The sequence below is a fragment of the Macaca fascicularis genome, chromosome 2 (assembly GCF_037993035.2).
Source record: "Macaca fascicularis isolate 582-1 chromosome 2, T2T-MFA8v1.1".
Classification (NCBI taxonomy): domain Eukaryota; kingdom Metazoa; phylum Chordata; class Mammalia; order Primates; family Cercopithecidae; genus Macaca; species Macaca fascicularis.
Window position 1 is genome coordinate 113,324,133 of NC_088376.1, and position 24,984 is coordinate 113,349,116.

The 24,984-nt window shown below is 52.3% G+C and overlaps 3 protein-coding genes across 17 annotated transcripts; all 3 read right to left on the reverse strand.

Annotated features, from left to right (window-relative positions):
* Positions 1 to 40: 40 nt before the first annotated feature.
* Positions 41 to 6,505, reverse strand: HYAL3 (hyaluronidase 3). 7 transcript variants are annotated; one of them, XM_005547191.5, is made up of 4 exons: positions 6,444 to 6,505; positions 1,927 to 2,837; positions 844 to 933; positions 41 to 727 (listed from the first exon to the last, which is right to left on the reverse strand). In XM_005547191.5, the coding sequence occupies exons 2-4, from the start codon at positions 2,818 to 2,820 to the stop codon at positions 458 to 460; spliced, it is 1,254 nt and encodes a 417-aa protein (XP_005547248.3). In that variant the 5' UTR covers positions 2,821 to 2,837; positions 6,444 to 6,505; the 3' UTR covers positions 41 to 457. The 7 variants fall into 7 exon arrangements, with proteins under 7 accessions (XP_005547248.3, XP_073888382.1, XP_005547249.3 ...); XM_074032281.1 differs by having other exon boundaries at positions 1,927 to 4,900; XM_005547192.5 differs by having other exon boundaries at positions 6,050 to 6,505.
* Positions 3,624 to 6,505, reverse strand: NAA80 (N-alpha-acetyltransferase 80, NatH catalytic subunit). 8 transcript variants are annotated; one of them, XM_005547198.5, is made up of 2 exons: positions 6,444 to 6,505; positions 3,624 to 4,755 (listed from the first exon to the last, which is right to left on the reverse strand). In XM_005547198.5, coding segments are annotated over exons 1-2 (927 nt in total). In that variant the 5' UTR covers positions 6,446 to 6,505; the 3' UTR covers positions 3,624 to 3,830. The 8 variants fall into 8 exon arrangements, with proteins under 8 accessions (XP_005547255.2, XP_065396707.1, XP_073888398.1 ...); XM_065540635.2 differs by having other exon boundaries at positions 3,624 to 4,900; XM_074032297.1 differs by having other exon boundaries at positions 3,624 to 4,923.
* Positions 6,506 to 7,145: 640 nt separating this feature from the next.
* HYAL1 (hyaluronidase 1) lies at positions 7,146 to 10,803 on the reverse strand. Of its 2 annotated transcripts, XM_005547208.4 has the most exons (4): positions 10,695 to 10,803; positions 9,287 to 10,210; positions 8,233 to 8,322; positions 7,146 to 8,045 (listed from the first exon to the last, which is right to left on the reverse strand). In XM_005547208.4, exons 1-4 carry the CDS (start codon positions 10,713 to 10,715, stop codon positions 7,728 to 7,730), a joined length of 1,353 nt encoding a protein of 450 aa, XP_005547265.1. In that variant the 5' UTR covers positions 10,716 to 10,803; the 3' UTR covers positions 7,146 to 7,727. The 2 variants fall into 2 exon arrangements, with proteins under 2 accessions (XP_005547265.1, XP_005547266.1); XM_005547209.4 differs by lacking the exon at positions 8,233 to 8,322.
* Positions 10,804 to 24,984: the final 14,181 nt, after the last annotated feature.

The following is a 24,984-nucleotide window of genomic DNA, read 5'->3' on the forward strand; positions in this document are numbered from 1 at the left end:
TTAGAGCTTGGGATAACAGGAGGAACAGCCAAACCTCAGGCAGTGGAAAAAAGTGACTTTATGATGAAACAGTGCAGACAACAGCTTAACACTTTACCGACCTTAGCCAAGATTTTTGGGGGCCCATCTGCCCGTGCACGGCCCATCTTCTGTGACCTCTCCATGGGCCTAGTGAGGTGTAGGCACAAAGCCCTAGGCTGGCAGCCCTAACTAGCTGGAACCTGACTCTCCCTGGAACTGCTTCCTTGCCATGGAGGAGTCACATGATCTCAGAGGGCCTCTGGTTTTATAAGCGTTTTTTCTGGCCCCTTCTACCCCTCAGGGATTCCAAGGGAAGCGGGGTGTGTGCTTGGGAGGGTTGACTGTAAACTGAATAGAGCAAGAGTGGGACAGAGTAGCTCCAGGACTGGAAAAGTGGCAGCAGGGAAAAGAAGAGGCAGTGGCAGGGGCCCTGGCTTTATATTGCTTCTTTAGGCCCAAGCCTGGGCTCCTGGCAGGTGGGGCCAGCCCAGCCACAGTAACAGTGGCAGCTGAAGGACTTCCAATCTCCAAGGCTGCCGTCTGGCCACAGGTGTAGAAAGGCTTCCATCTGTCCTGGATCTCGCCGGGCACAACGCCCGTGACCATGGCACCGCTGGTGACTGCAGGCCATCGCTGCCCTGGTCACATTGATCACATAGGGTCCCAGGGTGTCCACCAGGTAGTCATGGAGATGCCAGCACTCCTCCTAAGGAGAAGGGAAGAGTTGTGTCAGTATGCCTGCTCTATAGTCTTGACATGGCCGTCCCCCACCCTGGGACCCCAGCATGTGCTACATGGCAGGCTCAAAGGGGCAATGATCACCTCAGAGCTGGAGAGGCTCAGATCCCCCCAGAGCACCACGCCGGCTGCCCCTAGCGCTGCACTCACACCAATGGTCTGCACAAGGTCATCCTGGAGACAGAGAGCTGCTAAGCCAGGGCTGGGCTGGCCAGATCCATGTGGGCCCACATCCACATTCAAGAAACTCTTCTGGTTCACTGTCACAATGTGATTCTACCTCTACAGTAGGGCCCCTCTAGTTTGGTTTGGTTTTAGAAGCAGGGTTTTACTCTCTCATCCAGGCTGGAGTGCAGTGGCATGATCATAGCTCACTGCAGCCTTGAACTCCTGGGATCAAGTAATCCTCCCACCTCAGCCTCCCAAGTAGCTGGTACTACAGGCACATGTCATAACACCTGGCTAATAATTTTTTAGGCTGAGCACGGTGGCTCACACCTGTAATCCCACACTTTGGGAGGCAAAAGCAGGAGGATCACTTGAGCCCAGGAGTTCAAGACCAGCCTGGGCAACATGACGAAATCCCATCTCTATAAAAATATAAAAATTTGGTGGGTATGGTAGTATGCACCTGTAGTCCAGCTACTCGGGAGGAGGCTTAGGTGGGAGGATCACTTGAACCAGGAAGTGGAGGCTGCAGTGAGCTGAGATCGTGCAACTGCACTCCAGCCTGGGCAACAGAGCAAGACTGTCTCAATTTTTTTTTTTTTTTGGTAGAGACTAGGGTCTCACTGTTGCCTAGGCTGGTCTCAAACTCTTGGCCTCAAGGAATCCTTCCATCTCAGGCTCCCAAAGTACTGGGATTATAGGTGTGAGCCACTCACCCAGCCCGAGTAGGGCCCCTTTGTATCGAGTCTCTGAGTGACTTCTCAGGCCTTCCACTCAGAATATCTCCCCTCAGACCAGCACTCCAAAGGCTGGGCCTCCCTACCCCTCAACATCTTCCAGGGCAGAGCCATGCCTCCCTCATCAGATACTCCAGGACAGGGCCTTCCACTCAGAACCCCTAGATTAGGACCAACCCCTAGGCAAGATCTTCTCCTGGGACCTTCCTAGAACAGGGCCATACCTCCTGACTAAGACCCCTAGACCTCAGCTTCCACTTACCTGGGACAGGAACCTCCCAGATCTCCGGTGTGTGAGGCGGACATAGGCCAGGACAGGCAGGGGATGTCGGTGCCCAACAAGGGCCACACGGAAGGCCTCCTCCAGGCGATGTCGGACAAAGGCCTGGTGGTGGGCAGGCGGCAGCCTGGGTGGGAGGTAGATGCTGGGGAAGAGGGCACTGGAGGCGGCCCAGAGCCAATGCAGTTGAGTGTTGCGGGCCAGGGTGGCTGCATGGCAGCGGCCGGTATAGTTGGAAGCCATATTATGCCAGCCATTGCCGCAGGCTGGGTAGCGATAGAAGCCCCAGAGTCCATGGGGCCGCAGTGCCTGGCCCATCCGCAGCGTATCCTCCATCAGTGCACGGGCCGCCTGCTCAAAGCCAGTATAGGCCTTGTAGAGCTGCTCCTGAGGGTCCAGGTCAGGGAATACCTGCTGTGCCCAAGCCCAAGAGGCTGCCTGATAGGCCCGGCGGCGGCCCCAGTTCCCAGCCCAGAGTGGACACCACTCCTCCCAATCCAGCACTGCTGGGCCAGCAAAGCTGGGTCTCAGGCTGTGATGGATCTGGTAGGCAGCCAGTGCCAGGTGGCGGTCAAGGGGCAAAGCCTGGGGGATGCCCCCATTGTGAGCTGTGCCCCTGGGCCCAAAGTAGGGATAGAGGCCGAGTTGGTTCTTGTAGAAAATAGTCATGTTCTGACCGTGGAAATGCTGGTCACGGTTGGCTATGATGCCCAGGGCATTGAGTGGCAGGTGCACACCAAAGCGGGCCATACAGTGTGCTGAGGGTACATTCCACAGCACAGAGAAGGGGTGTTCAGGGACCTGTGGCAGGGGCTGGCCACAACCCAGGCACAGGGCCACTCCCAGCACCAGGGCTGGGCCTAGTTGCGTGGTCATGCCCCAAGGATGGAAACCTGCAGGAGAGAGGGGGGTGTGAGCTTAGAGTCCATAGCTATGACCACACTTTCCACACAGCAGGGAAAGCCAGGAAAGCTCCCCCAGCTCCTTTCCATCCTTACAGGAAGAGCTGGGGAAAGCATGTTTCCCCAGGGGTCTCTTGGGCCTTTTAAAACAGCCACACCACAAGCTGGCTATGATGCCCCGGGCATCGAGTGGCAGGTGCACACCAAAGCGGGCTTTACAGTGAGCTGAAGGTACATTCCTTCCCATATTCCCCATCTTTGTCAATACACCACTGTATCCTCCCACGGCTGTCACAAGTCCCCTTCTTTCCTCTGTCCACCTTGTTCCTTCTTCCAAGAACACTCAGCTCCCACCTCCTTACCTGCCTGGTTTAATTCCTACCTAGCACTCAGGTCTCTGCTGTGACATCATTGCCCTGGGAGGTCTCCTGGATCCCCAGGTGGAGTGAAGTCACCTGGGTTCCCAAAGCCTGTGTACCTCCCCTGTGCCATATGGATCCTGCTACTGTATGCCTGTTTGTCTAGTTACCCACTGCCTATGTCCTGTCCAGGGCTTGACACACAGTAGGCGCTCAGTGAATGGTAATGAGTGAGTGAATGGGGAAGAGAACAGCCACCCTGTCTCCTGAGCCTGGTGGGGGGTAAAGGCAAAGGACAGGCATCCTCCCATCAATGGCCTTAGGACCAAGGTGGATCTGGGGACTTCTGCAGGGATAAGGGACCTGCAGAAGAGGGGAGAGGTGAGGGTAGGGGGGTCAACAAATAAACTCTGTCACAGCCACACCCAACAGAGGCTTTATTCAGCCACACTGACGGCTCTGAGCCAGAGCCACCTCCTGGCCCCACTGGTACCCAGGAAACATGCCCAGACTAAAGCTGCCCCCCAGGGGCTAGGGGGCTGAGGTATGGTCAGTGGGCTGAGGCTTGTAGACTGTCCAGGGCAGTCTATTGACCCAGAAAGACAGTTCCTTGCCCTGGATGGCCTCAGATGTCTTTTTCCATCCAGAATATGGGGCGCCCCCTCACATTTTGATATTGTGTCTCCAGCAGGCTTTTTGAAGGGGGCCCTGATGGAACTGGGGGTGAGGTGGTCAGGCACTCAGGTAGAGGAGGGGGTGGTGGCAATGGAAGTCCCTTGGGACCCCTTGGGGCAGCTTGGGCAGTCAGGTTTGGGGCCTTCCAGGGTGGCCGGGGAGAGGGGCCTGTGGGGAAGGCATTAAGCAGGGTGGCAGGCAGCCGTCTGCTGGTGAAGACCAGGCCCTGCACAGGCTTGCCCAGCTGGTAGCCCAGGTGGGTATAGAAGTGCACCTGGTCATGGGTGGTGAGGTGCAGCTTGCGGAAGCCCCGGGCCTGAGCAAAGACCTCCAGGCCCTCCATGAGGCAGCGGCCAAAGCCACGGCCCCTCAGCGCCCGGGCCACCACCACTGTCTCCACTAAGAGGCTCTGGGGCTGGTTCAGCACCCGTGACAGGCGGGCATGGCCCACCACAATGGGTGCTGCTTCAGATGTGGGGTGGGGGCTCAGCAGCATCAGGCAGAGGGGGAAGGCATCTGAGGACTGGCCCAGGGAGTGAAGGCGGGAGGCGCGGCTGCGGGGCCACTGATCATTGATGAGGTCAGCACAAGCGTCCAGGAGCTCGGGTCGGCGGTGCACAGGCTCCAGGGTCAACTCAGCCAGGCTAGGAGCTGGTGTCTCCTCTGGCTGGTGTTCAGGATCCACGGTAAGCTCAGTTGGGCCAGGATTGAAGGTCATCTCTGGTTGGCATGTGGAATCCAGGGGCAGCTTTGGCTGGCACGCAGGATCCAGAGTCAGCTCAGCTGGGCTGGTACTCAGGATCAGCTCCATCCGGTGTGTAGGGTCTAGTGTAGGGGTCAGCTTGGCTGGGCCAGGGCTCAGAGTCAGCTCTTGCCTATGCACAGGATCCAGGTTCAGCTGAGTCAGGCTGGGAGCCAAGGTCACCTGCTGCTAGGTTGCAGGTGGCTCAGTGCCAGGCTGGAGGTTAAGACCCCAGTCTCCAGGCAGTGGCATCTCTTCAGACCACAGTGGCTCTCCTCCTGTAGATAACAGCCATGCTGGGCTGTGCCAGGAGGGAGGGTGGGGTTGGGGCAGGGAAAGGCTGACAGAGTTCGAGGGGGACCATGCATACTGGAACTGGGGAGTGGTGGGCTGCACTTTGTCCCACACTCACCTGATAGCACAGGTGACCTGGAAGAGACCCATCCCCTGTAGAGCAGGGCAGATAGATCCAGGTGTCTACCCCACATTGGAGGGAGGCTGGGAGTGATGGATGACCTGCTTAAGGCTAGGACAGAACCTAGGAGTCCTGGCCCCAGCCTGCTCTGACTACAAATTTGTCTTCCTCAGGACCTCCCCTCACAGGGGGCCTGTAACCACCAGGTCTATAAAACAGCCGACCCAATCCACCTGCTGGCCTTCTGTCTTCCAGTAGTCCTCCCAGTCCACCACTAGGGCATGGGATAGAAAATGCAAAGCAGACACTACACCTCCTGCTCAAACCTACCTCAAGGTTCCCTCCATAGGAAAAACTGCCCCAGGAGTCTTCCTGTCCCTTTCTTCTCCCTATGTTCTGAGTCTCCTCCAGCTCCCAGCCTTTTCAACTACCTGGGCTATGCCCACGGCCTTAGTGGATCCTGGGGCCCCACTCATGCACCCATCAGGCTGAGCTTTGGCCTGTCTTGACTGCCTTCCCTGCCTGGAGCCCCTGGCCCCCTTCCCAGCTCTGCCCATCTCAGGACACTTTGGATATAGACCCAACTGTCCCCTCAGATGGGACCCCAGCAGCACCAGCACTGGGCCTGGTCCACAGCCACACAGCAGTATTGCCTCTGCAGGCTTGGTTCCCCACTGGCCTGAGTTTCGAAGGCACCCTAGATAAGGACCACAGCTTCCTTCCTATATACACAGGGTGTCCAACGGTCACCAGGTTGGGGGCCTAGGCCTCCTGTGCCCAAACCCTACTGTTTTCCCATCTTAACCAAGGTCCTGCTGTCAGGCAGGTCTACGCTGGGGGTTTTCTAGTGGTGGGCGGGCAGCTGGGCCCCCCCCTTCTACTCACCTGCTCCAGAGGGGGCCTCTTGGCTCCCCTACCTCTCCTGAGCTTGAGGCCAATTAAACACTGGTCAGTAACAGGCACCCCACTCCCCTCACCTCCCACCCCATTCACAGGGCTATAAGCCCCTCACCTGCATCAGCCACCTCGGCAGCAGCTGCACCCTTTGGTCTGGAGGGAGGAAGCCCCAGGATCCGCCCCTAGGGCTGAGCCCCGGGCTTCCCCGCGGCCTTAACCCCTTCAGTGCCGACCCCACCCACTGGGGCGGGGCTCCGGGGTCCTCAGAGAGTCGCTTCTCCGTCTCTCCCGGGCCTCGGTTTCCCCCTCCCTTCTAGTGGGTCACAACAGGCTGTGGAGCTTTTGGGAATGGGGACTTCGAGAGCTCGACTCTGTGGGCAGGTGTGGCTCGGCATGCTCTAGAAACGAACGACTGACGCGGGGAGGGCGTGCAGGGTGGCATGGCCACTTGGGGACCGCACGCGCGGGGTGGACCTACAGGCAGCAAATAGGAAGGGTGCGGTACTGACATGTTGAAGCCGGCCTCCGGGATGTTCCGCGTCCTAGCTCCGCACAGCTGGGTATCTCACTCAGTCGCCACCTCGGACTCCTCGGTCCGACAGCGCTGGCCCCCAGCGGCGCGGCGGATGTACTGCAGCCGTCGCGTCCTGCGGCGCGCCAAGGGGTTCCAAGGTCTCCCGGGGTGTCCCGGCACCCGCGCGTCGCCGCTTAGGCCCCGCCCCTCGTTTACGCGTCACAACACCCACCAGGCGCAGGCTCAGTCTCCACCCTGCTGAGCTGAGCTCCGCCCCTGCTGAGCTCCACCCCATCTCCATTTGAGTCCGCCTCCTCCCCACTCGGCCCCATACAGGCCCCGCCTCCTGCTCCTTGCGTCAGAGCTTAGGTCCCGCCTCGATTTGGCTTCTTCCAGGCCCTGCCCCGGCCCAACACGTCACCACTTCAGCCAGGCGCAGGCCCCGCCTTCAGTTGACTCCGCCTCTGCCAGCCCCGCCCCAGGCTCGGACCGGTCCAGCTTCAGTTCCCGCCTGCCTCCCACCCCAGGACAGCTTGGAAACGGTCAGATCCCGTGGGGCTTCCTCCTGAAATTTGGGCCCCACCCTGGGAAGCAGCCGCTCTTAGACTGACGTCAAATCTGGTGAGAGTGACAAGCCTTTCCTGTGCCCTTTGGATACCGGGGCCTGGACATTTTAGGCGCTCAATAAACAGCTAGGTAAATCATGACTGCTTTATTTGCTGGGCTGGTGCCTCTCAGCAGACTCAGGGGTCGTGCAGGGCTGGTTACCATAAACTCAGTAGGAGTGCAAGGGCTGTACCCCCAGAGCTAGACAGCCTGGGTTTGAATCTCAACTTCTCCCTTTTCGTGCTGTGCAACCTTGGGCAACGTGTTTACCCTCACTGTGACTCAGTTTCCTTATAGTCTCATTGTGAAGAATGAATAAGTCCACATAAAATGCTTAGCACGGCGATTGGCAAAGAGTAGGCACTCAGTGAATGTCAGCCTTTGTGATTGCTGCAGTTCAAAGACTGGCTCAGTGTCTCTGGAGGAATTGTCTATGACCTTGCCAAGTGGATGCATATGGACATGAAATGAATGGTGTCTGCTGTAGTTCAAACTCCTTATGCCACTGTTCTAGTCTGTAAGTATGCATGTGCAGGGAATATGCCCGTGACAGTGGCTGAGTGTACTCTTCACTGTGACCATGACTTATATGACTGTGCCTGTATTTGAGGAAGCCCTGGCCAGACCCAGAGTGCATTAGGTTCTCAAGGTGCGCAACTCAATGTGTGGCCAATCACCACATGCTCTTCTGCTCACACCACGGTCCCTGCCAGCCAGGGTAGCATCGACATTTGAACTCCACGGCCATCTGTGCCTGATCTTCAAGTGAGAGGGCACCCCGCAGGCTCAGGGGTCCACCATCAGGCGTGAGCTGGATGGAGAAACTGGCAGGGTTAAGAATGAGGAGGGCTTTAGGGTGGCTGGGGCGGCGGACACAGCGGCCATGGCTGGAGCACAGGGCTTGACTGCAGAGAAGTGCCCCACTGGTCACATTCAGGATGAAGGGCCCCAGGGTAGTGTCCATATACTCCTTGATGGCCTGACATGATTCCTAGGTGGGAGGGGAGGAGAGCGTCAGGGACACCTTGGTCATGTATGGACCCTCCTAGGGCACTGAGACACTCACCTGCTGGTCAGCCAGGACTTTGCAGGTAGAAAGGGTAAGTCAGGGTCTACCCAGTCAGCTTAATGACCCCACCTCTTCCCCACCCCCACCCTCATGCCAGGCCTAAGCTTACCTTGGTTCTTGTATTTTCCCAGCTCACCCAGAGCACCACTCCAGCTGCCCCCTGGGCCGCACTCTCCCCCAGGCTGTGCTCCAGCTCATCCTGGGAAGGAGACAGCAGAGTTCTGTGGGGACTCCTTCCCACCCTGTGGCAGACTGCTGGAACACCATTGGATGGGGCAAATAATTCATGACCTTCACCTGGGGCTGCTCTGGCCACGGGACCAGAGGCAAACTGCTTCCTCCTCTAGCCTATGAATTCCAATAAATGTTGAATTGCCTGTGCCTGGCACAGAACTTGGCACAAAGTACGCACTCAATTGATGTGCCCATGCACCAGGCATGGTGGCTCATACCTGTAGTCCCAGCATTTTGGGAGGCTGAGGTGGGAGGATCACCTGAGGTCAGGAGTTCGAGACCAGCCTGGCCAACATGGTGAAACCCCATTTCTGCTAAAAATACAAAAATTAGCCAGGCATGTTGGTGGCATGACTGTAATCCCAGCTACCCGGGAGGCTGAGGCAGGAGAATCGCTTGAACCTGGGAGGTGGAGGTTGCAGAAGCTGAGATCTTGCCCCTGGTACTCCAGCCTGGGTGACAGAGCAAGACTCTGTCTCAAAAAAAAAAAAAAAAAAAAAAGAATGAATGGATGAAAATGTCCCAAGGTTGGGGGCCGGGCACGGTGGCTCATGCCTGTAATCCCAGCACTTTCGGAGGCTGAGGCGCGCGGATCATGAGGTCAGGAGATCGAGACCATCCTGGCTAATACAGTGAAACCCCGTCTCTACTAAAAATACAAAAAATTAGCCGGGTGTGGTGGCGGGCACCTGTAGTTTCAGCTACTCGGGAGGCTGAGGCAGGAGAATGGCGTGAACCCGGGAGGCAGAGCTTGCAATGAGCCGAGGTCATGCCACTGCACTCCAGCCAGGGCGACAGAGCGAGACTCTGTCTCAAAAAAAAAAAAAAAAAAGAAAAAAAGAAAATGTCCCAAGGCTAAAGTACCCCAAGGCTGGACCTAATATCTGACAAGGCAGGTTGACAAGGTGGGCAGGTTACAGAAGACTTACCAGGGGCAGAAAGTGGTTTGTCATGTCATAGAAGATCTGGACATAGGGCAGCACTGGCAGATTGGGGTCACCAGCAGCCACAGCCACACGGAATGCCTCAGCCACACGGTGCTGCACATACATCTGTGACTTCCCTGTGCCCTCCAGCACTGCGGGCATGTAGATGCTGGGGTAGAGGGCACGACTCTGGCCCCACAGCCACCCTAGCTGGTCATTTTGGGCACGGATGCCTGATGGGCACTGGCCGGTGTAGTTAGGGCTTAGAAAGTCATAGTTGTAGCAGTCAGGGAAGCCATAGAAGCCCCAGAGGCCGCGAGGACGCAGTGCCCGCCCCAGCTGGAGGGTGCCTGCCATCCAGGCCCGTGCAGCTCCCTGGAACTGGTCCTGGGCTACTGCCTCCACCTGAGTAACTGGCCAATCAGGGTGCTGCGCCTGTACCAGAGCCCGTGAGCGCTGCCGGTAAATGTCCTTGGTGTCCCAGTTGAAGGCCCAGCGTGGGCGCCATGCCTCCCAGTCGATGACTGCCAGCCCTGAGAAGTCAGGAGCAGGTATGGCAGCCAGGATGTCCTGGAATGTGCGGGCCAGGTGGGCAATCAGGCTGGCATTCTGGGGCAGACCACCAAACACAGGCTCCCCAGTGGGCGTGTAGTAGGGATAGGTGCCCAGCTGAGAGCTATAGAAAATTGTCATGTCAGGGCCACGGAAGGTCTGCCCTGGGTTGGCTACCACATCGAAGATACTGACATCCACGTCCACGCTGTGCCTCTCCAAGCACCACTGGGTGTTTGCATTCCAGACGGTGGCGAAGGGCCGGTTGGGTAGCAAGGGGCCCCTAGAGCCTTGGGCCATATCAAGTAAGGTCAGGAAGAGGGTGCAGATGGGAAGCAGGTGGGCTGCCATGGCACGGGAGTGGTCGAGGACAACCTGGCCAGGGGAGGCAGAGCTGAGAACAGGTTGCAAAGTCTCTCATCCCCCACTGCCCAGGGCTAGGGGGCTGAGCCCTTGCACATTAATCCATCGCTGCTTTGGTCTCTGTTAAACATTGACCTGCAGGGCTCCGGGAGGGCAGAGGAGACGCATGGAGGCGAGTATGGCCACTGGAGGGCACATCCGAGTTGCCTCTCTGACCAGGCCTCTGCCATCTCCCACAGGACTTGCTCTAGCCTAAGCTCGCCCACCCCTGCTTCCCCATGAGCCACTGAGGCCATGACATCTGTTCTGGGAAGAGTGGCTGACAGCCAGGCCCTCAGCCCCCAGGCTGACCCCACCAAGGGGAGGAGGACTTCCTGTCTCTTCCACCAGAAATCCTGGCAGCCATTGGAGGAAGATCCAATGGCCTCAGTGACCAAGGACAGGTCAACCCAGCCCTCCTGTACACCCGCCAGTCTGCCCGCTCGTCCCTGCTGACCTTGGGGCTGAAGGGCCTCATCCTCCAAATTTCCTGACCCCAGGATGGGGGCCTAAGCAGGGCCTGGCTAGATTCTACCCCAGCAGCACCAGTGACTCCTGGAGGAAGGAGCGGCTGCTGGAAATTCTGAGCTTTTGTAGGGGGTCACCCCGCCCAGGCCAGGGGCGGGCCAAGGGGCGGGCCTTGGATTGGGAAGCCAGGCCAGGCCAGGCATCAGGGCTACCTCTGTAATCCCCGGCAAAGGGATCTTGGTTGGGGGTGGGGCTGGGCCAGCAGTGGCCCCTCCCACGCTGTCAGCACTAGGGCAGGGCGTTGTGATGTTACCGGGGCTGGAGGGGGTGGGCGGGGGCAGACCCTGCTGGGCAGGCCTGTTTGTGACACTGGAGACTGGGTTCCTCCATGTCTTGTGCTCAGGGAGTGTTCTTACATCTGACATTGATGGGCCCTAGGCACTTTACCTTCATGGATCCTTTTGCCTCCTTAAAAAAAATATTTAAAAATATGGCCAGGCCTGCCGGGCGTGGTGGCTCACGCCTATAATCTGAGCACTTTGGGAGGCCGAGTTGGCGGATCACTCACGAGGTCAGGAGATTGAGACCATCCTGGCTAACATGGTGAAACCCCGCCTCTACTAAAAATACAAAAAATTAGCCGGGCGTGGTGGCAGGCGCCTGTAATCCCAGCTACTTGGGAGGCTGAAGCAGGGGAATCGCTTGAACCCGGGAGGCAGAGGTTGCAGTGAGCCAAGACCGTGCCACTGTGCTACTGTATTCCAGCCTGGGTGACAGAGAGCGACTCCGTCTAACAACAACAACAACAACATATATATCTATATCTATATCTATATCTATATCTATATATCTATATATATATATATATAGATATGGCTATAATCTTAGCACTTTGGGAGGCTGAGGTGGGAGAATTGCTTGAGCCCAGGAGTTCGAGACCAGCCTAGGCAACGTAGCAAGACCCCATCTCTACAAAAAAATTAAAAATTAGCTGGGCGTGGTGGTGTGTACCTGTAGTCCCAGCTACTTGGGACACTGAGGCAGGAGGATTGCTTGAGCCCAGGAGGTCATGTCTGGGTTACACTATTATATATTAATTATTAATATATTTATATTTATATTATTCTTCTGATTAAAAAAACATTTTTGTGGGCCCCTGAAATTACTGTGGCCCTAGGCCTTGGGTCTATTGTGCTTAGTGGATAAGTCATCCCTGTTGTAGGGACCTGTTTCTGAAAGGCACTATGTTCATGAAGTCAGGGCTGTGTCATCACCCTTTGTATATGTGCTGGGTCAGTGACTGTCTTTGTGAAGCCCTGTTTAGTGACCATCTGAGCCTCTGCACAAATTCCAGTGGCAAGTAGGTGTGAGTGTGGAACCCAGTGCCTGGGACTGGGTGTGTGTGAGCCCTGCTGTCTTGTGAGCATGAGACCCTGTGTTTGTGTGACCATGTGTATGAGCTGTCAGTGAGCACATGCTTGTTCATTCATTTGTGGTTTCACTTGTTCCATGTGTGAAAGGGAAATATCTTGGGCCCCTTCAAGCTGGGAACCGCTCAGAGCAAATCTGCCTTCCATTCTATTCAAGTCATCCTTTTGCTTACAGACATAGATGCATATTATGATTGCCTTCATTGCCTCTTTTGGAAAGACTTACCAGAAACTCCAAAGAATGCAACCATCTATCTCTCACCTGCCTGTGACCTGGAAGCCCCCAGTGGGTGGCCTTGCTTTGAGCTGTCTCCACCTCTCTAGAGAGAGCTTATGTACTTCTTTTTTGTTTTTCTGAGACATTGTCTCGCTCTGCAACCAGGCTGGAGTGCAGTGGCGTGATCTTGGCTTACTGCAACCTCTGCCTCCTCGGTTCAAGAGATTCTCCTGCCTCAGCCTCCAGAGTAGCTGGGACTACAGGTGCATGCCACCACATCCAGCTAATTTTTGTATTTCTTGTAGAGACAGGGTTTTACCATATTGGCCAACTGGCCTTGAACTCCTGACCTTGTGATCTGCCCGCCTCGGCCTCCCAAAGTGCTGGGATTACAGGCATGAGCCACAACACCTGGCTAATGTACTTCTTACGTATTGATAGATGTCTCATATGTCCCTAAAATGTATAAAACCAAGCCATGCCCGGACCACCTTGGGCACGTGTCATCAGGACTTCCTGAGGCTGTGTCTCGGATGCATCCTCAACCTCAGCAAAATAAACTTTCTAAATTAACTGAGAGCTGTCTCAGATTTTCTGGGTTCACATTTGGTAGCTATGGATGGATTCTGAGTGGAGATGTCCTTGACCTTTGACTAATTGCCTATCTATGCTAGGTACCAGCACGAGCTAACTTTATGGCTCAAACCAACAGGACGATTTGCTGAAGTCTGGGAGCACCCCCTCCAGAGAATCCTTGATCTCTCAAAATTTGGTTGAGATCTAAAGTTTATTTTGCTGTACAACTTTTTTTTTTTTTTTTTTTTGGAGTTTTACTTGCTCCCAAAAGGAAGGCAAGTTTTCCTGCTTCCATGATGACGGAAGGCAGGTAACTCCTTTATGGAGTTCAAGCTCACTTCCAACAGGAAAATTATTATTATTTTTTCCTACTTCTAGGATGGTAGAGAGCAGTCTACAGCCTGAGACCATCACTAGGTAAGAAACTGGATTGGGATTCTGCCTTGCAATTTCCTTTAAATGACTAAAGTTAGCATTTAACAGCCAGCTGGTGTTAATTTCTGCTTACACTTACAGCGCTCAGAAATCGTATACTTTGGCTGGGTGAGGTGGCTCACGCTTGTAATCCCAGCACTTTGGGACGCCGAGGTGGGTGGATCATGAGGTCAGGAGATCGAGACCATTCTGGCTAACATGGTGAAACCCCGTCTCTATTTTAAAAAAAATACAAAAAATTGGCTGGGCGCGGTGGCTCACGCCTGTAATCCCAGCACTTTGGGAGGCCGAGGCGGGCGGATCACAAGGTCAGGAGATCGAGACCACGGTGAAACCCCGTCTCTACTAAAAATACAAAAAATGAGCCAGGCGCAGTGGCGGGCGCCTGTAGTCCCAGCTACTCGGGAGGCTGGGGCAGGAGAATGGCGTGAACCCAGGAGGCGGAGCTTGCAGTGAGCCAGGATCGCGCCACTGCACTCCAGCTTGGGCGACAGAGCAAGACTCCGTCTCAAAAAAAAAAAAAAAAATACAAAAAATTAGCTGGGTGTGGTGGCGGGCGCCTGTAGTCCCAGCTACTCGGGAGGCTGAGGCAGGAGAATGGCATAAATAAACCCGGGAGGCGGAGCTTGCAGTGAGCCGAGATGGCACCACTGCACTCCAGCCTGGGTGACAGAGTGAGACTCTGTCTAAAAAAAAAAAAAAAAAAAGAAATCATATACTTTGTGTGATCATTGTTAATTTAGCAGCATTTTGTTCTAGCTGTAATATGGTAATAAGATTTTTTTTTTTTTTTTTTTTTTTTTTTGAGACGGAGTCTCGCTCTGTCGCCCAGGCTGGAGTGCAGTGGCCGGATCTCAGCTCACTGCAAGCTCCGCCTCCCGGGTTCACGCCATTCTCCGGCCTCAGCCTCCCGAGTAGCTGGGACTACAGGCGCCCGCCACCTCGCCCGGCTAGGTTTTTTTTTTTGTATTCTTAATAGAGACGGGGTTTCACCGTGTTAGCCAGGATGGTTTCGATCTCCTGACCTCGTGATCCGCCCGTCTCGGCCTCCCAAAGTGCTGGGATTACAGGCTTGAGCCACCGTGCCCGGCCGGTAATAAGATTTTTAAAAAGGCCAGGCACGGGGGCTCACGCCTGTAATCCCAGCACTTTGGGAGGCTGAGGTGGGTGGATCATGAGGTCAGGAGATCAAGACCATCTTGGCTAACACGGTGAAACCCCATCTCTACTAAAAATACAAAAATTAGCTGGGCGTGGTGGCAGGCACCTGTAGTCCCAGCTACTAGGGAGGCTGACGCAGGAGAATGGCGTGAACCTGGGAGGCGGAGCTTGCAGTGAGCCGAGATCACACCACTGCACTCCAGCCTGGGTGACAGAGCGAGACTGTCTCAAAAAAAAAGATTAAAAAAGGCCGGGCGCGGTGGCTCAAGCCTCTAATCCCAGCACTTTGGGAGGCCGAGACGGGCGGATCACAAGGTCTAGGAGATTGAGACGATCCTGGCTAACACGGTGAAACCCCGTCTCTACTAAAAAATACAAAAAACTAGCTGGGCGAGTTGGCGGGTGCCTGTAGTCCCAGCTACTTGGGAGGCTGAGGCAGGAGAATGGCGTAAACCCGGGAGGCGGAGCTTGCAGTGAGCTGAGATCTGGCCACTGCACTCCAGCCTGGGTGACAGAGCGAGACTCCATCTCAAAAAAAAAAAAAAAAAAAAAAAGATTAAAAAAATTTTTTTTTGGCTGGGAGCGGTGGCTCACACCAGTAATCCCAACACTATGGGAGGCCGAGGTGGGTGGGTCACCTGAAGTGGGGAGTTTGAGACCAACTTGGCCAACATGGTGAAACCTATCTCTACTAAAAATACAAAAATTAGCACGGCATGGTGGCAGGTGCCTGTAATCCCAGCTACTCAGGAGGCTGAGGCAGGAGAATTGCTTCAACCTGGGAGGCGGGGGTTGCAGTGAGCTGAGATCACGCTACTGCACTCCAGCCTTGGTGACAGAGCAAGACTCCATCTCAAAAACAACAACAACAACAACAAAAACACAAAAATTATCCAGGCATGGTGGCCCACACCTGTAATCCCAGCTATTCAGGAGGCTGAGGCAGGTGAATCACTTAGAAGGCGAAGGTTGCAGTGAACTGAGATTGTGCTACTGCCCTCTAGCCTGGGTGACAGAGCAAGATTCTGCTAGAAAAAAAAATAAGCCGGGCGCAGTGGCTCACACCTATAATCCTAGCACTTTGGGAGACCAAGGCGGGAGGATCATTTGAGGTCAGGAGTTTGAAACTAACCTGGCCAACATGGCGAAACCCTGTCTCTACTAAAAATACAAAAATTAGCCAGGCATGGTGGCGTGTGCCTGTAATCCCAGCTATTCAGGAGGCTGAGGCAGGAGAATAACTTGAACCTGGGAGGCAGAGGTTGCAGTGAGCTGAGATCATGCCACTGCACTCCAGCCTGGGTGACAGAGCGAGACTCGGTCTCAAAAAAATAAATAAATAAAACAATAAAACAAAATAAGTAAATAAGAAGGAGGGATGTTCAGAACAAATAGGAAAGTCCAACCATGTCATGAACAGTCACTGTAAGTCACAAAAAACCCAAAAACATTTTTTTTTTTGAGACAGAGTCTCGCTCTGTCACCCAGGCTGGAGTGCAGTGGCCAGATCTCGGCTCACTACAAGCTCCGCCTCCCAGGTTCACGCCATTCTCTTGCCTCAGCCTCCTGAGTAGCTGGGACTACAGGCACCTGCCACCACGCCTGGCTAATTTTTTTGTATTTTTAGTAGAGATGGGGTTTCACCATGTTAGCCAGGATGGTCTCGATCTCCTGACCTCGTGATCCACCTGCCTCGGCCTCCAGAAGTGCTGGGATTACAGGTGTGAGCCACCAAGCCGGGTCAAAAACCCAAAAACTTTTTTTTTTTTTTTGAGATGGAGTCTTGCTCTGTCGCCCAGGCTGGAGTGCAGTGACCGGATCTCAGCTCACTGCAAGCTCCGCCTCCCAGGTTTACGCCATTCTCCTGCCTCAGCCTCCCGAGTAGCTGGGACTATAGGCACCCGCCACCTCACCTGGCTAGTTTTTTGTATTTTTTAGTAGAGACGGTGTTTCACTGTGTTAGCCAGGATGGTCTTGATCTCCTGACCTTGTGATCCGCTTGTCTTGGCCTCCCAAAGTGCTGGGATTACAGGCTTGAGCCACTGCGCCCGGCCCCAAAAACTTTTATATAATCAAGTTGTCATATACTTTTTTTTTTCAGGGTAGAGTCTTGCTCTGTGGCCCAGGCTGGAGTGCTGTGGTGCAATCTTCACTCACTGCAACCTCTGCCTCCCGGGTTCAAGTGATTCTCCTGCCTCAGCCTCCCCAGTAGCTGGGATTACAGGCATGTGCCACCACACCTGGCTAATTTTTGTATTTTTAGTAGACATGGGGTTTCGCCATATTGGCTTGGCTGGTCTTGAACTCATGACCTCAGATGATCCTCCCACCTCAGCCTCCCAAAATGCTAGGATTACAGGCGTGAGCCACCATGTGAGGCCAAGTTGTCATATTATTATTAAGCTTTGGTTTGCTAAGGAAAAAAATACTGAGATAATTTTTTTTTTTTTTTTGAGATGGAGTCTTGCTGTGTCGCCCAGGCTGGAGTGCAGTGGCAGTGGTACGATCTCAGCTCACTGCAACCTCCGCCTCCTGGGTTCAAGTGATTCCTCTGCCTCAGCCTCCTGAATAGCTGGGATTATAGATGTCACCACCACACCCAGCTAATTTTTGTATTTTTAGTAGAGATGGGGTTTCACCATGTAGTTCAGGCTGGTCTGGAACTCCTGACCTTGTGATCCGCCCACCTTGGCCTGCCAAAATGCTGTGATTACAGGCATGAGCCACCATGCCTGTCCAAATTTTTTTTTTTTTTTTGAGATGGAGTTTTACTCTTGTTGCCCAGGCTGGAGTGCAATGGCACGATCTCGGCTCACTGCAACCTTCACCTCCCGGGTTCAAGCGATTCTCCTGCCTCAGCCTCCCTAGTAGCTGCGATTACAGGCATGTGCCACTGTGTCTGGCTAATTTTGTATTTTTAGTAGAGCCGGGGTCTCTCCATGTTGGGCAGGCTGGTCTTGAACTCCCGACCTCAGGTGATCTGCCCACCTTGGCCTCCCAAAGTGCTGGGATTACAGGCATGAGCCACTGCTCCTGGTCCAGATTAACAAGGTTTTCTTGAGGCATTAACAAACTCCTTAATAAAAGTTATAAAGGTTTTAAAAGGCTTATGGGCCGGGCGCGGTGGCTCACGCCTGTAATCCCAGCACTTTGGGAGGCCGAGGCGGGCGGATCACAAGGTCAGGAGATCGAGACCACAGTGAAACCCCGTCTCTACTAAAAATACAAAAAATTAGCCGGGCGCGGTTGTGGGCGCCTGTAGTCCCAGCTACTCGGGAGGCTGAGGCAGGAGAATGGCGGGAACCCGGGAGGCGGAGCTTGCAGTGAGCCGAGATCGCGCCACTGCACTCCAGCCTGGGGCACAGAGCAAGACTCCGTCTCAAAAAAAAAAAAAAAAAAAAAAAAAAAAAAGGCTTATGGAAGTTATATTTTATAACCAAGATTAAATTTCATATTTACAAAATTTTGAAAAACAAATTTAATTGGCTTTGTGCTGTTTTTACTAGGGTTTCTCATTTAGAAAATAAATCTCCTCTATCAGAGAATGAAGAGTTTTGCTTTTTTTGAAATCCTTGAGTTAACACTGTGGTTAAATAAATGACTTCACAATTACCTGTAATCCTACTTTGTAGTATCAAGGGTTTTAAACCTTTTATATTTGACAAACTTTCCAAAATCCAATTGTAAATTATGTCTTTTTCCAACCTAACTAATCCTTTAAGACATCAAGTTCCCTAAAGTCCAAAAAAAAGACATAATCTGGCTTATTTGGTATAAAAATTATACAGGAAGCATTGTCAAATATGAAATAGTGTTTGGTGCCGGACGTGGTGGCTCACGCCTGTAATGCCAGCACTTTGGGAGGCCGAGACAGGCAGATCACGAGGTCAGGAGATTGAGACCATCCTGGCTAACATGGTGAAACCCTATCTCTACTACAAATGCAAAAATTTAGCTGGGCGTGGTGGCGGGTGCCTGTAGTCCCAGCTACTCAGGAGGCTGAGGCAGGAGAATGGCGTGAACCTGGGAGGTGGAGCTTGCAGTGAGTGGAGATTGCGCCACTGCACTCCAGCCTGGGCAACAGAGCGAGACTCCGTCTCAAAAAAAAAAAAAAAAAAAAGAAATAGTGTTTGGTTTTCTTTGAGCTGTATTTGTATAAATATGTTATTGGTATGTGTTCCAAAATTATGGGAAACTCTTGTAATTCTAACTTAGTGTACATTATCAATAATAATCATAATTATGTTAAAATTATTGTGTGCCATAGAGGTAGCAAATTTCCTCCTCAATTTTTTCTTTTGACTATGGCTGCCTTAAAACTTTTTTTTCATCCATCGACAACTGTTGTCTTGTTTTGGTCCTGTTTAGAAGGTGGCTTTGTAATCAGCTATAAAACTCCAAAAGGCGGCTGGGCGCGGTGGCTCAAGCCTGTAATCCCAGCACTTTGGGAGGCCAAGACGGGCGGATCACGAAGTCAGGAGATCGAGACCATCCTGGCTAACCCGGTGAAACCCCGTCTCTACTAAAAATACAAAAAACTAGCCGGGCGAGGTGGTGGGCGCCTGTAGTCCCAACTACTCGGGAGGCTGAGGCAGGAGAATGGCGTGAACCCGGGAGGCGGAGCTTGCAGTGAGCTAAGATCCGGCCACTGCACTCCAGCCTGGGCGGCAGAGCGAGACTCCGTCTCAAAAAAAAAAAAAAAAAAAAAAACTCCAAAAGGTGCTCTTAAATGCAGGTTTCTGATAACTTTGGAGACTGTGACATCAGAATACAGGAAAAACTTTCAGGACTCATGGAGAGCTAAAATGTTCATGAGTATCAAGCAGAACAGGAATTAACTGCATGGAATGAACCAATCTCTTTGACTTTTTGCTTAAAATGTTTGCTAATCCTGCCAGGCACAGTGGCTCATGCCTGTAATCCCAGCACTTTGGGAGGCCAAGGCGGGCAGATCATGAGGTCAGAGGATCGAGACCATCCTGGCCAACATGGTAAAACCCATCTCTACTAAAAATACAAAAATTAGGCCAGGCGCGGTGGCTCACACCTGTAATCCCAGCACTCAGAGAGGCCAAGGCGGGTGGATCACAAGGTCAGGAGATCAAGACCATCCTGGCTAACACAGTAAAACCCCATCTCTACTAAAAAATACAAAAAAATTAGCCGGGCATAGTGGCAGGCGCCTGTAGTCCCACCTACTCCGGAGGCTGAGGCAGGAGAATGGCATGGCGTGTACCCGGGTGGCGGAGCTTACAGTGAGCAGATATTGCACTACTGCACTCCAGCACTCTAGCCTGGGTGACAGAGCGAGACTCCGTCTCAAAAAAAAAAAAAAGAAAAAATACAAAAATTAGCTGGGTGTAGTGGCGCATGCCTGTAATCCCAGCTACTCGGGAGGCTGAGGCATGAGAATTACTTGAACCCAGGAGGTGGAAATTGCAGTGAGCCGAGATCACGCCACTTTACTCCAGCCTGGCAACAGAGCATGACTCCGTCTCAAAAAACAAAACAAAACAGGTCAGGCGCGATGGCTCACGCCTGTAATCCCAGCACTTTGGGAGGCTGAGGTGGGCAGATCACCTGAGGATGCGAGTTTAAGACCAGCCTGACCAACATGGAGAAACCCCGTGTCTACTGAAAATGCAAAAATATTACCCAGGCGTGGTGGCATATGCCTGTAATCCCAGCTACTCAGGAGGTTGAGGCAGGAGAATCACTTGAACCCAGGAGGCAGAGATTGCAGTGAACCAAGATTGCGCCATTGCATTCCAGCCTGGGCAACAAGAGCAAAACTCTGTCTCAAAAAACAAAAAACAGTTTTCTGTTGAGCTATTGACAGCATTTTAAATTTTTTTTATTTTTTTGAGATGGAGTCTCGGTCTGTCGCCCAAGGTGGAGTGCAGTGGCACGATCTTGGCTCACTGCAAGCTCTGCCTCCTGAGTTCACGCCATTCTTCTGCCTCAGCCTCCTGAGTAGCTGGGACTACAGGCGACCGCCACCACACCAGGCTAATTTTTTTGTATTTTTAGTAGAGATGGGGATTCATCATGGTCTTGATCTCCTGACCTCATGATCCACCCGCCTCGGCCTCACACAGTGCTGGGATTACAGGTGTGAGTCACTGCGCCTGGCCAATTTTTAAATTTTTATTTTATTTTATTTATTTATGGGTTTTTTTTGAGATGGAGTCTTGCTGTGTTGTCCAGGCTGGAGTGCAGTGGCATGATCTCAGCTCACTGCAAGATCTGCCTCCTGGGTTCATGCCATTCTTCTGCCTGAGTCTCCCGAGTAGCTGGGACTACAGGTGTCTGCCACCAAGCCTGGCTAATTTTTTGTACTTTTAGTAGAGGGGTTTCACTCTGTTAGCCAGGATCGTTTCAATCTCCTGACCTCATGATCTGCCCACCTTGACCTCCCAAAGTGCTGGGATTACAGGTGTGAGCCACCGCCCCCAGCCTATTTTATTTATTTATTTATTTATTTATTTGAGATGGAGTCTTGCACTGTAGCCCAGGCTGGAGTGCAGTGGCACAATCTTGGCTCACTGCAAGCTCCGCCTCCCGGGTTCACACCATTCTCCTGCCTCAGCCTCCCGTGTAGCTGGGACTACAGGCCCCCACGACTATGCCCGGCTAATTTTTTTTGTATTTTTAGTAGAGACGGGGTTTCACCGTGTAAGCCAGGATGGTCTCGATCTCCTGACCTTGTGATCCGACCTTGTGATCTGCCTGCCTTGGCCTCCCAAAGTGTGGGGATTACAGGCATGAGCCACCGCGCCTGGCCTAATTTTGTTTTAGACGAAGTCTCACTCTGTTGGTCAGGCTGGAGTGCAATGGCACGATCTCGGCTCACTGCAACCTCTGGCTCCCGGGTTCAAGCGATTCTCCTGCCCCAGCCTCCCGAGTAGCTGGGATTACAGGTGCACGCTACTACACCTAGCTAATTTTTAAATTTTTAGTAGAGACAGCGTTTCAGCATGTTGTTCAGGATGTTCTCGAACTCCTGACCTCGTGATCTGCCCGCCTCAGCATCCCAAAGTGCTGGGATTACAGGCGTGAGCCACCGTGCCCGGCCGACAGCTTTTTTTTTTTTTTTTTTTGAGACGGAGTCTCGCTCTGTCGCCCAGGCTGGAGTGCAGTGGCCGGATCTCAGCTCACAGCAAGCTCCGCCTCCCCGGTTTACACCATTCTCCTGCCTCAGCCTCCCGAGTAGCTGGGACTACAGGCGCCCGCCACCTCGCCCGGCTAGTTTTTTGTATTTTTTAGTAGAGACGGGGTTTCACCGTATTAGCCAGGATGGTCTCGATTTCCTGACCTCGTGATCCGCCCGTCTCGGCCTCCCAAAGTGCTGGGATTACAGGCTTGAGCCACCGTGCCCGGCCGACAGCTTTTAACAATTTAGTATACTCCTATGAACAAAATTTGGAGCATATTTGTTTCTCTACCTGACTTCTCCAGAATTGGGAAACTATGTGTGAGTATTCTTAACTTATGGCAATACAGTTATTTGCATAACTGCAATAAGAATCTGTTTTCACCTGGCATGGTGGCTTACTCCTGTAATCCCAGCACTTTCGGAGGCCAAGGTGGGTGAATCACCTGAGGTTGGTAGTTCGAGACCAGCCTGGCCAACATGGCAAAACCCCATCTCTACTAAAAACACAAAAATTAGCTGGGCATGGTGGCACATGCCTGTAATCCCAGCTACTCAGAAGGCTGAGGCAGGAGAATTGCTTGAACCTGGGAAACGGAGGTTGCAGTAAGCCGAGATCGCACCATTGCACTCCAGCCTGGGCAACAAAGCAAGATTCCACCTCAAAAAAAAAAAAAAAAAAAAAAAAGAATCTGTTTTCATTTGTAACAGGACACAGTTGGAGGAATCCGTTATTTGACCAAGACTTTAACTGGAATGGTGTGCTTTCATTTAAGGAATCAAACTTAACTTACGGAGCCAATAAAGCCCTTGGGAAAATTGGCCTCCTATTTTGTGTACACAGTCCCTGTACAGGGTTTCTTACCTCTAGTAAGTAAAGAATGTCACTTTCTGGGGCCAGGAGCTGTGGCTCATGCTTGTAATCCCAGCACTTTGGGAGGCCAAAGTGGGCAGATCACCTGAGGTCAGGAGTTCAAGACTAGCCTGGCCAACATGGTGAAACCCCGTCTCTACTAAAAATACAAAAAATTATCTGGGCGTCGTGGTGGGTGCCTGTAATCTCAGGTACTCGGGAGGCTGAGGCAGTAGAATAGCTTGAACCCAGGAGGCGGAGGTTGCAGTGAGCCGAGATTGCACCACTGCACTCCAGCCTGGGCAACAAGAGCGAATCTCCATCTAAAAAAAAAAAGAAAAAAAAAAGGATGTCACTTTCTGACAGGCGCAGAGGCCCCAGGTTTATCTGTTTACGTTGCAACTTGAAAGGACAGGAAATTCCGCCCAACTCATGGGTATTTGATGGCACAAATCCATGGCTGGGCAGGGCTTTAAAAAGTCTTATCTGAGATTCCTCTTATGGAACAAAATAAATTATTCTTGCTGCACTGTATACAAATATTTAGGCCAAGTATAATAAGCAAACAAGTCATATCATGATTTGTCTTTAGTAAAATGGGAAATTGGAGAGAATAAAATTATGTTTCAAAACAAATGTACACCTGTTGTTAGATTCTAGTCTTAACTGTTTTTTTTTTTGTTTCCAATTTTTATGATTTTCTACAGTTTGGACTGAATTTTTCTTGGCTACAAGTCTTCAAAATAAAGTTTTCAATTTTTTTCTTTCTTTTTTTTTTTTTTCATTTTCCTAATTTGGAGTCACTGAAAACTAAGCTGTGGTTTCTTTCTTTTTTTTTTTTTGAGGTGGAGTCTCCCTTTGTCACCCAGGCTGGAGTGCAGTGGCGCAATCTCAGCTCACTGCAACCTACGCCTCCTAGGTTCAAGCGATTCTCCTGCCTCAGCCTCCAAAGTAGCTGGGACTACAGGCGCTTGCTACCATGCCTAGCTAATTTTTGTATTTTTAGTAGAGATGGGTTTCACCATATTGACCAGGCTGGTCTCGAACTCTTGACCTTGTGATCTGGCCGCCTCAGCCTCCCAAAGTGCTGGGAGTACAGGCGTAAGCCACCGCAGCCGGCCCTAGCTGTGGTTTCTTAAAAGCGTGTGAACTAAAGCCAGACAACTTACACTTCAGAAGAAAGTAACAGTAACCTGTTTACATACATAAGCCACTTTCATACCTGCCTACCAATGTATGGACTTCAGAGTAACGTGGCCTATATTTTTCCAGGATTTTTTTTTGGAGACAGAGTTTCACTCTTGTTGCCCAGGGTGGAGTGCAATGGCAGGATCTCAGCTCGCTGCAACCTCCACCTCCTTGGTTCAAGTGATTCTCCTGTCTCAGCCTCCCGAGTAGCTGGGATTACAGGCATGAGCCACTATGCCCAGCTAGTTTTTTGTATTTTCAGTACAGATAGAGTTTCTCCATGTTGGTCATGCTGTTCTCGAACTGCTGACTGCAGGTGATCTGCCCGCCTTGGCCTCCCAAATTGCTGGGATTACAAGCATGAACCACCCCGCCAGGCCTTGGATTGTTCTTTTGCTGTTTTTTTTTCTCCCTTCCTCCTCCCTATTTTTCTCTTCACTGCATGAGACTTTACAACCTGCTAAAAATGAGTTTTCAGGACCTACCTATCTAGCAATGAGAGATCAGATGAAACCTGAGACCAGATACTCATTTTCTTGCAAAATGCTTTCTCCAAAAGATTTTTAAAAAGAAAATGGGGTAAATGTGAAAGGAAAGTATCCTGGGCCTCTTCAAGCTAGGAACTGCTCAGGGCAAATCTGCCTCCCATTCTATTAAGGTCATCCTTTTGCTCACAGAGATGGATGCATATTCTGATTGCCTCCTTTGGAAAGACTTACCAGAAACTCAAAAGAATGCAACCATCTGTCTCTCACCTATCTGTGACCTGGAAGCCCCCAGTGCTTTGAGCCTGGGAGCCTTGATTTGAGCAGTCTCCCCCTTTCTTTCTGGAACTAATGTGCTTCTTACATAATGATTAATGTCTCATGTCTCCCTAAAATGTATAAAGCCAAGATGTGCCCCAACTGCCCTGGGCACTTGTCGTCAGTTCCTGAGGCTGTGTCACCGGCAAGTCCTCAACCTCGGCAAAATAAACTTTCTAAGTTAACTGAGACCTTTCTCAGATTTTGTGGGTTCACAGCTGATTCAGAAGCTGGTTATTGACACCTGCTACGTGCTTGGGCCCAGACTTGCCTGCCAGAGTGGGGTGAAGGAAACACCATGTCCCTGCCCAAGTGAAAGTGCTGCCTGGATCTGAGTCAAGTCTGAGACTGAGCCACTGCAGCCAGGCCACCCCTGGCACGGTGGCCACTGAAGCAGTGAAACTCACAGTTAACTACCATCTGGGCTTGGTCCTCCAGGCTGCCTGGGATAGAAAAGCTGACA